A 14,468-nucleotide genomic window follows, 5' to 3' on the forward strand; every position below is an offset into this window, starting at 1 on the left:
ACATAAGGCATTTCTCATTTTTGTTTAGTTTAACTTGATAAACTAAAATCACTAAAATAAAACTTATAAAAATGATATATATCAATAAAACAATATATAATAAAATAAAATGTATTATTCATTAAAAAAATGAAATACAAATATCTAATATAGTATCTCAATGAAACTAAAATAACACTAGCCATATTTATTCATGCTCATACTGAATTATATACAGTATATGATAATATTTAAACACTATAAAACTTTACCACGATTCGAAAAACAACACTAGATTTTCGTTTTTTCACAAACTAATTTGTATATTTTCCCATGTTTGTTACAGATGGTGAGAATCACAAGCACAGGCACAGTTTTAGAGTCGTGTTAAATTTTATTTGGTCTTGCTCCTTTTTGCAGTCTTTTTCTCTTTTTTTAAATTGAAAAGTTCCACAGGTTAAAACCCATTACAATTAGCAAAATAAACATTCAGCCTTTAATACAGAAACAACGCACTCACGATTGAGCTCACACACACACACACACACACACACACACACAGAGAGTAATGGAGTGATTAGGCCCAGCCCATTGAGAATAACACACTCACACAATCACACACAATCACACAACAGATGTTATACGGGCTTCAACAGAACTGAATATATAGCAATAAGCTTCAATTAAAACATGAACCATCATCAACAAGAAATCTTCCCCTCACACAGAAGATTCTCCCTCAAATCGGCAAGTTTTTAGCAGGTAGTGGAAGATGAGTGTGAACGTCCGTGAGCCTGAGAGACGCCTGGAGTGTTTTGGTCGAGGAAATCTCAAAAACCATGAGCGTAAAAGAAGAATTCAAAGGAAAAACTGTTCAGATAATTCTCTTTTCAATCAAGGCACACAGTCCAACTCTGACACTGTAAAGCACAGATTTGGCCATTTGCAGCACCCATATCTCCACAGACTCCAGTGAAGAACCAAACAAAACCTAAAGATATGTCTTAATAAAAAATACAATAAAGCATCCTAACGTGGACTGTGTCTCTGACCCTTAAAATCTCTTGAATCCAGTGTGTTAAAGGCCTCAGTAATAAATATTAATAGTTTGCGATTAGCTTTATTCACCATCATCCTCATCACTAATGAGGAGAAACGATCTGCTCGCAGAGGTGTTTGTGAACGTCAGTCAGAAGACAAAGATATCCAGCAGGAGCACCCCATATCCGTGGAAGCTTATTTTCACCACAGAATAAAACATGAAAAGGCTAACTGCAACTTTTTATCTCACAATTCTGACACATTGTGAACTTATATCTCACAACTGCAAGTTTATATCTCTATTCTAAGAATTATAACTTTACATCTCGCTTTTTTTCCCCTATATTCTTTACATCTCATAATTCAGACTTTTTATCCCAATTGTGAATTTATCTCTCACAATTGCAAGTTAGAAACATGAGTTCTTAGTTTATGCTATAGAAGAACCTCGCAAATCTATGGAAACTTGTTTCCGTTTCAGAGTTATAATAAATAAAAAAATAAATACATAACAAAAGCTAATTGCAACGCTTTATCTCACAATTCTGAATTTATATCTCACAATTCTGACTTTTATCCCAATTCAATATCTCACAATTGTTTTGGAATTCTGTGTTATTAAAATCTAGCAATTTTTATCCCCCCCGAATTTAAATCTCACAACCCTAGGGAAGCTTGTTTCTGCTACAGAAGAAAAAGGTAATTGCAAGTTTTTATTTCACAATTCTGACTTTATTTTTTTTTTTTAATCAGAGAAAAATATAATATAAAGTCAAAAATTGCAAGATACAAACTCGAGATTCTAAAAAAAAATTGCGAGATATTGTCTCGCAACTGCGAGAAAAAAGTAGTTAAAAAAGTAATAATTACTTGTATTTTTTCTGTGGTGAAAACAACAACATAATTATATGAAAGCTTGCTTCTGCCATGGAATAAAAGCATTTAAAGAAGTAATTGCAACTTTTTATCCTGCAATTTTTTTGTCTTTTTTCTGACAATTCTACGTTTAGAACTCACAGTTGAGACTTTAACTCAGATATAACCTCAGAATTGCGAGACATTCATTATGAGATTGTTCCAATGACCTTTTTATTCCGTGGCGGAAATGAGCTTCCATATGCAGAAAGAGTTTCACCGTCAAGTCTTGTTTTCTGATATCTTCCGAGATCTTGTTTTCCGATAAAAATGATCGATATGAATTGAATTTGCTGCTTAAAACAAGATAGAAAATTTGGAGGAAGAAATATAAACTTGTTTCCCCTTTGAATTAAGTTCAGTTTTCTTACACCATGAACAAATTTCTTTCTTGCTTTAAAAACTCATTTTCATCATTTTCATCGGAAAACAAGACTTTTCAGTTTGCATCTCTAGTAAATGTATTTTGGCTTTTGAATATTTAGATATTATGTACTGGAAATCCAACCTAAAATCAACTGGATGAACTTTTGTCAAAAGCACCTACACTGAAAAACACAAGTCTCGTCTCAATGCCAAAATGTTTTAGCCATTAACAAAATTTAGTGAAGTTTGAGAAATATAAAATGGATTTCCTCTCAATGCATCTGAATTCAAGACTATTTAAATATTATTTTACTGGAAAACCAGACAAAACTACTGATGATGAAAGTGATTTGAGGTTTACGTATTGCTTTGGACTAAAACTCTACCTGACGCTCTTTAGTCCAACATTTGGCGAGCCAACACGATGGTATCTAAAAAAAATTATTTTGTGATTTCAATCTCAGGCTGATCTGTATTTCTACTTCTGTCAGCTGATACATCCCCATACTCTCTGACTCAACTCGAACACCACCAGCGAGGTCAGCAGAACGTTTCTCGACTCATTCAGGGACGCGTGACATGGATTATGAAATGCAACTTTTGTCGCCTTCAGAGACGAATGTGGGCTGAAACAAGGAATCATTTTGAAATCATATGACAATAACTACATCACATTTGAGACCAGATAAAGCGATGCAACGAGTGCGGATCTACTTAAGCGCAACTAGAGGCCGTTAAGACCCTGAGACAGTGCTGAAAGACAGGAAGACCAACCAATCAAGAGAGGAAGACACTGAGGTTTTGTGACTCCCGACAGGAGTCACGCCACTGAATGAGCATTCAGAACCCTTCAACACATCAGCAGTATTGGTTTTGTTTCCTAGAATTGGCATGGACCCTCGTTTGCGGGACAGTGTTCAGAACCTGTCGTCTCTGAGCGGAGCTGGTGATCTGAACGGACTGAGGCCGAGGCTCCGGTGAGGATGGACCCTCTCTTTGGTGCCGCCCATCCAGCCCAGGTCTATCAGCGGAGAGTCGGCCGGGTTCAGCGGCGCCACCCTGAGCGACAGATTGGGACTGCCGTTGGTGGAGCAGGGCGCCGAGCGCGAGATGGGGAAGGGGGCCGAGAAGGGGTCAAAGGTCGAGACGTGGTCCGAGTTCATGGAAGGGTCGACCTTCAGATTAAAGGGATCGCAGTCCGGGGAAGGGAAGAGGTCACAGTTTGTGAAGGGGTTTGTTGGCGAGGGCTGGTACCCCAGTCGAGGGCTCGTGGGACTGCTGACGGCTTTCTTGGCACCCGGTCTGTCCGTCACACCGGCCGATACGAAGCTCCACGGGTCGATGCGGGGCCGGTTAGGGGACGGTCGCGGCCGAGGGACGATGTTGACCTCCAGACGCCGCGTTTTAGGGCTCCACAATCGGGGGTGTGGATACAGGGCGAACGGCAGCAGAGACTTGTCCTCGGCCTCAAACGTGTCCTGACACAGCGGAAGATCCAACACTAGTAGAGAAGACAGAGAAGAGAATTAGTTATGGTTAGTGAGTCAAAAATATTTTGAACCAAAGTTCAATGCTTAATTAATGGTTCTGAATAGTTGTACAGTGTTAAATGCAAAGATGCATTTTTCATAGATGAATTGACTCATTCCATAATTGATTACTTTACATGGTTGTTAAACTGAACTCAATCAACGATGATCTGACTTTAACTGAAAAATCCACCGTTTACTATCGTCTTCTTTTTAGAGCTGCTCTACAACAGAATTGAATTTTGTCTGCATCATTGAAACATTATTTTCCTCTTTAACACTGTAAAGCTGCTTTGACACAATCTGTACTATAAAGTGCTATATAAATAAAGGGGAGTTATTAAAGTTAACTAAAACTAAAATAAAATAAAAAAATGTTACTTGAAATAAATGTCACTGAAATAAAATTAATAAAAACCTAAAATGACCACAACTAAAACAGAAATAAAACATAATTTAAAAACGATATATTATAAAACAAAAACTGATAAAAATGACAAAAACACACAACAAATTACTACAATTGTAAAATAAAAATTGAAAACTGAAAATACAAACATAAAAACTCATTCAAGTTATTAATAAAAACTAGAATAGTATCTCAGTGATACTAAAATAACTGTTTATATGGTGTAATAACTGACCCAAACTATCAAATTATTAATGCACACATCATAGCTACATCAACACAAACAAATTATTTTAAACGGTTCAATGGTCTACTGTCAGTTTTTCTTTATATATTTTTGTATTGGTGCATGCATTTTTATTTTAAAATTTACATTTATGCATTTGGCAGATGGTTTTATCCAAAGCCACTCACATTGCATTCAAGGTTTACATTTTGATCAGTAAATGCATTTCCTGGAAATCAGACCATTGACTTGGCGTTGCGAGTTAAAACAGTAAATGCAAATGGAAAACTGAGATTTTTACTCTAATTTAATATTTGCAATAAATATTTTTGATCTACTTTCTGTTTGGTCCAGACAGCAGTTCCTCTGATGGGTTTTTATATATACACACACACACACACACACACACACACACACACATACAGACACACACACAGACACACACACACACACACCCACAAAAAAATAGCACACTTGAGAACTGAAGATGACCTGCATCATCCACTGACTACTATCCCTGTTAACCAGCCAGGAAGGAAATCAGATGATGATATATTGTCAAAATGTGCCAATATCAGTCTATCATGTAAATTGGCCACGATATCAGTCCATCAGTGTAAATACATCTAAATGTTGCTTTAGATGCAGTTTCTGTGCCACTTCTGCATCAACAAAATCCATTTTAACACCACAGATTTAATGTTTGATAACAGCCTATAGTGTTTTATTATTCTAAATGAATTAACTGATTAAATGCAGGAATTTTACATTAAATATGATAACATATAATAATAATATACTGTTTATATATAACATAGTATATAACACTTTGTTTAAAAGTTATGTGTAATAATTAGTCAGAACTGTTAAACAGAGACAGTAAAGTAAACTAATGAAGATGGAGAATGCTCTGTGCACTAGGGCTGTCAAAACAAATTCTAATTTCGAATATTCGTCGAATTTAAAATAAACATCCATATTGAATGTTGCATTCGAATTTTAGGTGTGCGTCAGGAAGCCTTATCAGTGGCGCACGAGATGCAATGACAATGTAAGTGTCGTTGCATTATAATGTGTTTGTTAGTCTATCCAGTTGAAGCCACTAGATGCGGCGCTGCTGCGTTGTTCATTACAAATATTGCAGGAAAAGAGAACATCAATCCGGAGAAGATCTTGTTTACATCATATTTCGCACATTTTCTAGAGCGGGGGTTTTCAACCTGTGGGGCGCGCCCCCCAGCACCTGTCAAGGTGGGCGCGAGCATCAGTTAATTCAGAGACGTTCCCTTGAGAATTTATTTATATGAGTTAACAAATCTTTAGCCATCCACTAGGGGGCAATCTGACTCCCACTGCTAGTCGACAGTTAGAGCAGAGTTGGCTCGAGTATCAGTCACACTCAGTGTTGCCAAGTCCGCGGTTTTCCCGCTTGCCGCGTTTTGTAGTTTTGGGCTAGTTTTGAGTAGCAATTAGGCGGGTTTTGTTGTGAAAACCTGGCAACCCTGGTCACGCTTATTGACAGTGTAACACATGTTTAGAAAGCCATGTAAAATTAATGCAAGTTTAACTTTGAAACATATCTCGAACATATCTCGAGACTTTATGGCATGTTTTTTCCCCATCCCACTGCATCTCATGGTTTTAAATGAAAAATGTACTCTGTGTGATCGGCTTTCGGGCCTTTGTATTATACTATGCATACATTCATGATGCTGTTTTGTTTATAATTATTTAAGCAACTTAATTAATTATGATTGGTTTATAAACATTATGCACTTTTTTTCACAGTTATCTTATGTTTTGAATAAATGCGCATTAGTAATATTTTGCTCGATGCACCCTCTTGTGGCCTCAGGAGAGAAGTCAAAAGCTTTTCTTTACCCTAACTGAAATTATGCATTTTAAATTCGAATTTTTATAACATTTAACATTTATAACATTTAAGTACAAAATTCGAATTTAGTTTTTCAGCCATTTTGACAGCCCTACTGTACGCTCAGGCGCTGGTGTTATCAGCACTGTCAAAATAAAAGTCCTGCTTCCGAAATATCAGCCAAACAGAAAAAGAAAATGCCCAATGCTGATAAGTACAAAATGCCAAATACTGGCCGATATATCGGTCGACCACTGAAATGACAGATTGCTGAAACTGAAGAACTTTGCAACACTGTTTATTTTTGTAAATCTGCTTTGGAGCAGTTTGTGTTGTATAAAGTGCAAAATAATCAAACCAAAAGCAGTCTTACTGAGCTGTGATGAGTTCAGTCCGTAGCTGGACCTCCTCCTGCGCTCTCCGCTCTGCTGCGGCACCTCGGCGTCTCCGTTGGCGTGTGCGCTCCAGTCCGAAGCCGTCCTGCGCCCCGGCCGCTCTCTGTCCCGCGGGTTGGGTGGCGGCGGCGTGAGCAGCAGCGGCTTGATCTCCGGAGGCTTCAGCAAGTCCAGAAAGCCTCGCGGCAGTGAGTCCGTGCTGAATGTGATCAGATCTCCCACCTCCCGCTCCGGCTCCAGCGTGGGCAGGTGTGTCCGTGACGAGGCCCGTGGAGGCGGTGTGGGCGGGTGCTGCGGCTCCAGACAGCGACCCAGAGCCACGGACGCCAGCAGGGCGGCGCTGCCGAGCAGAGCGTGGTGTGTGCTCTTTCCCAGACAGACCGGCCCGGAGTGATCCGGTTTGGGAGAACTGCACGGGGACAAGCCACCTTCCTCACTCTCTGAGCCCTCTGAGAGACACACATAGAAATATGGAGATTTCTAGCTGATATGATACAGATTCTAAACTAAGCCAGACACTGATATTTTGTCAGTTTCTTATTTATTTATTTTTGAAAGCTATAGTTAATAAAGCACTCTTTTTTTTATCGCAAATCATTGCCATATAAAATATAGATGCTGAAATCTTTAAGTCTTCGTGTAAGGACCAAATGCCATATGTCAGTAAAAAATTTTCTGGTTGAAACTATGAGCATGCATTGTCGTAGTTATTTTGTCAGTTAAGTCATGAAGTTACCAAAAAGGCGATTAAAGCTGCCTTAAAACGGTGTGTGCATGCAAGTATCTGTTATGTGAGTCAGATTTAAGAACATGTCTCTGAAATGGTTTTCCTGAAGCAGCAGCACTGTGTCCCTCATCTAAGACCCCATTCAACTCCTCAGCTCATTATAGAGACTTTAAGAGCTGCAGTGAGTCAGAAAAGGTAAAGAGTTATGAGAAACTACGATGCGTGTCAGATCCGTGTCATGTTCAGCAGCTGAAATAACCTCATAACCTGCTGCTGTGACGTCTGTTCATCAAAGAACTAAAGAAAAAAAGAGCTTTAAGGATTCATCTATATTTAATTTAGAATTTAGTGTTTGATAACTTTATTCTATTTCTGTATATTTCCTACTTGCTGAAGGGCACAGGTAGCTAAAAAGCTGACATTAATTATAATGGGTTTATATGAAGATTGTTTTAAGTTCACTTAAATTAAAAGTTACTTTTTAAAGTCTAATAAATGTTAAAATTGATAGCTCTCGGTAATAGTGTAAAGTTGAATGAGAGAGAGAGAGTGTGTGTGTGTGTGTGTTACCGTTGTGGCTGGACTCTGGTGTGATTGGTCTGTACTCATCAAAATCGGCTTTGGAGTCCTCGTTCTCGTTACTGTCCACCTCCAGGAGCTTGGCTCTCATCGACAGACTGACACACACACAAACTCACACTTCAGATTCAATAGTTTCACACACAAACGCGCTGATATACACCCGTACCCGTCCCGTACCTGTTCTCCTGCGCACTCAGACGGAGGATCTTTGGACTCTTGGGGCTTTTGGGGCTCAGATGAGGAGCGAATCTCCTCTCGCCGTTGGTCTGCTTGAGAGGAAGAGACTCCAGCGGCCAAACAGAGCTCCACTTACTCTCACTGGGACTCACTGAGACACACAGCAGAGAGAGACAACAAACATGAGACACAACAGCGCCACCATGTGCTGACAAACACACTTTCATCATGATGACAACTGATTGTTCATTGCATTCCCATATATACCATTATAAACCCTGAAATACTAATACCAATAATAATTTTTTATTCCATAATTCCAGTTGTAACAGTGTCACCATATGCAATTTATTGCAATGTCACTTCTATGCATTTTATTTTTCTGCCAGATATGACTTCCTTTGTTCTTTTATATCTTCCTCTTAATTTTGTATCCGTTTACTGTGTTTCGATTGTATTTGAAAGTTGATTTTGTGTTTTGTAATGCATATATGGAAGAATAAGCGAAGGAATGAGATATCCAGACAGACTCACGCTGTATCGCTCGGAAGCGCGGACCGATGGACGGCGAGCCCAGATCCGGAGAGTTACGCCTCTTCTCCAAACACGGAGACGCCTGGACCGTGATCTTATGGATAAAATCTACAAGGCAAAAAATAAACAATATGTACAATCAGATCAAGACAAACACGTACATTCAACACTAGACAAGAAAACATCTTCAACGCACTACAGACAAAACCATTGAGATTTGCTTCCATAAAATGTCTCCTTTCAGACTAGTGGATGCAATTTTAATTGTTTGTTTTATGGCACTTTATCTATTTGCGTCTGTAGATTTCAGTTCCAATAGATATCTTTAAAAGTTTTTCCTCCTCTTCAGCAGCACTTATAGACATAAAAACTTAGAGATGTATTCCCTCTCTACATTCTGAAGGTGTTTTACTGAGGGATTTGTTCACATTTCATTTGCCTGGTTTTATTTTGACACTTTATTTGCATCTATAGATTTCAATAACAGTACATATCTTTAAAGGCGTTTTTCTCAAAATGAGTTTGTTTCTCCACTTCAGCAGCACTCACACACACCAAAACTTAGAGATGTATTCCTCTCTATATTCTGAAGGATTTTACTGAGGGGTTTGTTGATATATCACTCACGAGTTTTTATAACATTTTATTCTTAAAAACGGTGAAAATAAATTCGTTTTCTGTCTGTTGACAGTATTTTCTGATTTATGGAGTGATAAAAACAGAAATCCAAAATCCCCTCTATAAAAACATCTAACTCTAATATGACAACAAAATCAAACAAAAATTAGGAATCTGGGTTTAGATTTATGTTCTGGACATTTCTGCAAATTAGTGCATATTTAATGAAATAATGCATCAAATTTAAACATAACATTTCAGAAATATAACACAACTGTCTTATTGCACATTAATTAATAACAACAGTATAATTATGTTGATATCTCTTAGTAATTTTTTTAACCCATTCACCTTTAGCGTCTCGCTTTAACAGTGAAACCACTGTTGAGTGCAGTTCGGTTAATTATTACTAACGATGTGAAGAAATGTGTGTGTTCTCTGTGTTCTATTACACGTTAACTTCTTTCCATTCTAGAGTCATAACAGCTAATTACTGAACGACTGCAGCTCATTAACGTCTCTAATAAAGTGCATGTAATAATTAGAGAGCACTGTGGATCGTCAGCTTTATATAACGACCTCAAACACGCTGATCGTAACAGATTATGTGGTTATTAGTGAGGACAAACTGAAGGAGCGACCCAAACCATATCTACAGATCAGAATATCACACAGAGCACCCTAGTAACTGCACGGCAACACCCTAGCAGCCACTACAAACACCCTAGCAACGCCCTGGCAACACATAATCAATTAAAAATAATCCAGAAAGTTTTAGCAACCGCATAGCAATCCACTAAAAGCTAGTAGAAATACCTTATCAAGCCACTAGAAGGCGTGTGTGTGTGACGTGAAGCCTCACCCTGCGGCATGCTGATCTTCTCTCCGTTCTTCACCTTCAGCTTGTGCTTCTTGAAGGTTCCCTTGCGCTTCTTGACGTTGGGTTTCTGGTTCTGGTTGAGGTGTAGGATGAGCAGCGATAGCTCACGCTCGAACACGTCTTGCTCCCACTGCGCTAACTGCTGCTCGCGCTGACGCAGGAACTCCTCGTGAGACTTCTGCTCCAGCGCCGCGCGCTTCAGCTCCTCCTCGCGACACCGCAGCTCCTGCACACACACACACACACCAGCACACTTAGGGTTAAAAAAATGTTTACTGTCAGAACTTGTGTAGATCAGCGGTTCTCAACCTTTTGGACTCTGAGTTAACTATCGTTAACTAAACCTAAAATCATTCAAATACAAATATATATATATATATATATATATATATATAATAAAAAAGTAAATATATATATATATATATATATATATATAGTAAAAGTTAACCGAAGTAAAATAAAATATATATATTTTTTTTCAACTAGCTGCCAAGGCAATATTTCTTATTTTTATTTAGTTTAACCTGATGTGCTAAAATAAAATAAAAATGTATAAAAAATATATAGATGTGAAAAAATATTAAAAAATACTTTATAACTATAATTATTAAAAATGTAATATATATATATATATATAAAAAATAATAATTCAAAACATAAATAAAAACCTATGTCTCAATTATACTAAAATAACACAAATAAAACACACCTGGATCATATGCAGTACAGATTCATATCTCCATCATATCTGTCTGATTATATTAAATAAAATAATAAACTACTGTTTAAAAAAAAAAAAAAATAATACATTTATTCAGCAAGGATGCTTTAAATTGATCAGAAGTGCCAGTAAAGACATTTATAATGTTACAAAAGATTTCTATTTCAAATGAATGATGATCTTTTGTTTGTACTGTTTTTGTTAGTTTTTCATTTCTCAAACACGATCAGTTTTACCAGGGACGAGCTGCTGAACATTCGGCAGTACACACCACGCAATCTTCTACCGGATTTCGTTTATTCGGACGTTTTGCTGAACGTTGTAGTTGGTGGAGCAGCGGCGCTGATCAAGCGCTTCAGGACACGCAGACGGGGGTTTCACTACATTTAAAAAAAAATTTTCCTCCAAAAATCAGCATGATTACATATAGATTTTTTTACAACAGTTCAATAAACAAGAAGTTAATTAAGAGATTTTAGACACCATATTGCCTGTTTTTGCTCTATTTCTCCAACAAAAAGAATTCCAAACACAGCCACCACAGCACAGTTTTGCATCTCTGAGCAACATGACGGTGTTTCGTTCCTGAATGAATCAAGCGTTTAAATGATTCGGTTCAATCGCAATGACTCACTTATTAATAGTGACTTGCTGCCACTTAAATGAAATTGCATCATATGACCCCTTTAAGTTGGAAAAAGTCTTTGTTTTATATGTTTCCCTGACCCTTTATCAGCCCATGAAACATTCAGAGATTGACAGATACTCATTAAAGCAGGGGTGTCTAACTCAGTTCCTGGAGGGCTGCAGCCCTGCAGAGTTTAGTTCCAACCCTACTCCAACACACATATCATGTAGTTTTCAAATAAGCCTAAATGATTAGATTAGCTGGATCAGATAGGTTTAATTAGGGTTATATCTAAACTGTGCAGGGCTGAGTTTGACACCCGTGGCCTATCCCATTTTCGCCTCCCTCCCACTGTTAAAATGTAACCAAGTAATTTTTACTCCGAGTAAATTTTAAATGAGCTACTTTTTACTTTTACTTGAGTAGATTTTTAGACTGGTACTTTTACTTGTACTTAAGTAAAATTTCATTAATGTAATTGTACTTTTACTTAAGTAGAATATTTTCGTACACTTTCCACCTCTGCTGTACAGCTGGTTGAAACCTGTGAGCGGCATACTTAAAATGAACAGTCAGTTGTTATTTACTCATGGCATTCCAAATGCATATGACTTACTTTCTTCAATGGAAACCAAAGCGAAGGGACCAAGGACTGATGATTAGCCTAAAGAAAGCACCATAAAAGATGTCCATTGGACTTAAGGCTGGAATACACTACACCACTTTTAAAATCTGAACAGATTTGAAAACACTAGGGATCATACACTTGCCGACTTTGCAAATGGTTACAGAGAAAAACTGGCCATCAACAACTGAGGATCATACACTACCAGACTTTAAAGTCGTTCTGATCACAACAAACTCACACAGAAAATGTGCCTTGTTGGTAGGAGACACATGACAATTGAAAACTATTTGCATTCTAAAATCGTTTTTTCCTTCTTCCGTTTTTAAAAAAAATCTCCGTCCACATGAAAACGCAAACGCATGCTATGTAGCACTGTCAAGAGCATGCCAAACCAACAGGTGGCGATATAATCTCAACTTTCTTGTTGGTTTCCGCAGTCATTAATGTAAAAAATTACATTTTTACATTTCATGAGCAGAATTTGTGCATGCGTTTGCTGTGGAGTTGTGGTGACCGTCCCATTAAGCCATGAGAACAGATCTGCAGCACAGACGGGTCTACCACTGAATCACGCACGTACCTTCTCTTTGGCTCGCAGCTCATCAAACATGTCCTGGATCTCGAGTTTCCAGTCCTCCTGGAGCGAATGGAAGGAGTCCTGCGGCATCTCGTCCATCACCTGCTCCTCCAGAGCCGTCAGCTGCTGCAGGATGGAGGAGAAACTGGGCCGCCGGTGCGGATCCTGATCCCAGCACTCTGACACACACACGCACACACACACGCATAGGCACAGGCACACGCACACGCACGCAGACACAGACAGACAGACACACACACACACACACACACACACACTCACACACACACACACAGACACAGACAGACACAGACAGACACACACAGACAGACAGACAGACAGACACACACACACACACACAGACACAGACAGACACAGACAGACACACACAGACAGACAGACAGACAGACACACACACACACACACAGACACAGACAGACACAGACAGACACACACAGACAGACAGACAGACAGACACACACACACACACACAGACACAGACAGACACAGACAGACACACACAGACAGACAGACAGACAGACACACACACACACACACAGACACAGACAGACACAGACAGACACACACAGACAGACAGACAGACAGACACACACACACACACACAGACACAGACAGACACAGACAGACACACACAGACAGACAGACAGACAGACACACACACACACACACAGACACAGACAGACACAGACAGACACACACAGACAGACAGACAGACAGACACACACACACACACACAGACACAGACAGACACAGACAGACACACACAGACAGACAGACAGACAGACACACACACACACACACAGACACAGACAGACACAGACAGACACACACAGACAGACAGACAGACAGACACACACACACACACACAGACACAGACAGACACAGACAGACACACACAGACAGACAGACAGACAGACACACACACACACACACAGACACACACACACACACACACACACAGCGTTAGATGATTCTGACTAATTACACACCATACTGCATCGCTCACTGCACATATTCAGCTCAATACTTCTACTCCTCTTCATTTGCACTTTCTCCACCTCAAACCTTGCACTCTTCTACAGAAACACAATATTTGATATATACACATTTATTAAAATATTGCTATTTGCACTTCTGATTGGATGCTGACTGCATTTCATTGTCTCTGCGCAATAACAATAAAATTCAATCTAATCTAATCTATTATAGTTTTTACATTTTTGAATGTTTTTATTTTTTATTTTTATATTTTCAGTTTTAATGTTAATTTTAGTTTCATTTGTAATAATTTTTGTTTTGTGTAATTTTTATTGGTTTTGTTTTGTTTTAAATGTCCATATATTGTTTTATTAATGTTTAACTGAACACAAATGTTAAACTCAATGAAAATGAGAAATGTCGCCTTTGAAATTAGCTGAAATAAAAAAACGTTTAAGGATTTTTAAATATTTTATTTTATTAAATATACAGTGGGTACGGAAAGTATTCAGACCCCCTTCAATTTTTCACTCTGTTATATTGCAGCCACTTGCTAAAATCATTTAAGTTAATTTTTTTTCCTCATTAATGTACACACAGCACCCCATATTGACAGAAAAACACAGAATCGTTGACATTTTTGCAGATTTATTAAAAAAGAAAA

The 14,468-nt window shown here is 38.3% G+C and overlaps 1 protein-coding gene across 1 annotated transcript in view; it reads right to left on the reverse strand.

The window, feature by feature from the left end:
• Positions 1–1,977: 1,977 nt before the first annotated feature.
• Positions 1,978–14,468, reverse strand: part of LOC107670406 (mitogen-activated protein kinase kinase kinase 11-like) — a 45,556-nt gene continuing 33,065 nt past the window's right edge. Inside the window, exons 4-10 of the mRNA XM_016463010.1 lie at positions 12,809–12,984; positions 10,234–10,477; positions 8,754–8,861; positions 8,220–8,370; positions 8,031–8,137; positions 6,712–7,182; positions 1,978–3,802 (exon numbers count right to left, since the gene is read on the reverse strand). Coding sequence (XP_016318496.1) covers positions 3,219–3,802; positions 6,712–7,182; positions 8,031–8,137; positions 8,220–8,370; positions 8,754–8,861; positions 10,234–10,477; positions 12,809–12,984 — 1,841 coding nt within the window. The 3' untranslated portion in view covers positions 1,978–3,218. The remainder of the gene's footprint in view (positions 3,803–6,711; positions 7,183–8,030; positions 8,138–8,219; positions 8,371–8,753; positions 8,862–10,233; positions 10,478–12,808; positions 12,985–14,468) is intronic.

This window comes from Sinocyclocheilus anshuiensis, unplaced genomic scaffold, assembly GCF_001515605.1.
Source record: "Sinocyclocheilus anshuiensis isolate Anshui unplaced genomic scaffold, SAMN03320099.WGS_v1.1 scaffold1033, whole genome shotgun sequence".
NCBI lineage: Eukaryota > Metazoa > Chordata > Actinopteri > Cypriniformes > Cyprinidae > Sinocyclocheilus > Sinocyclocheilus anshuiensis.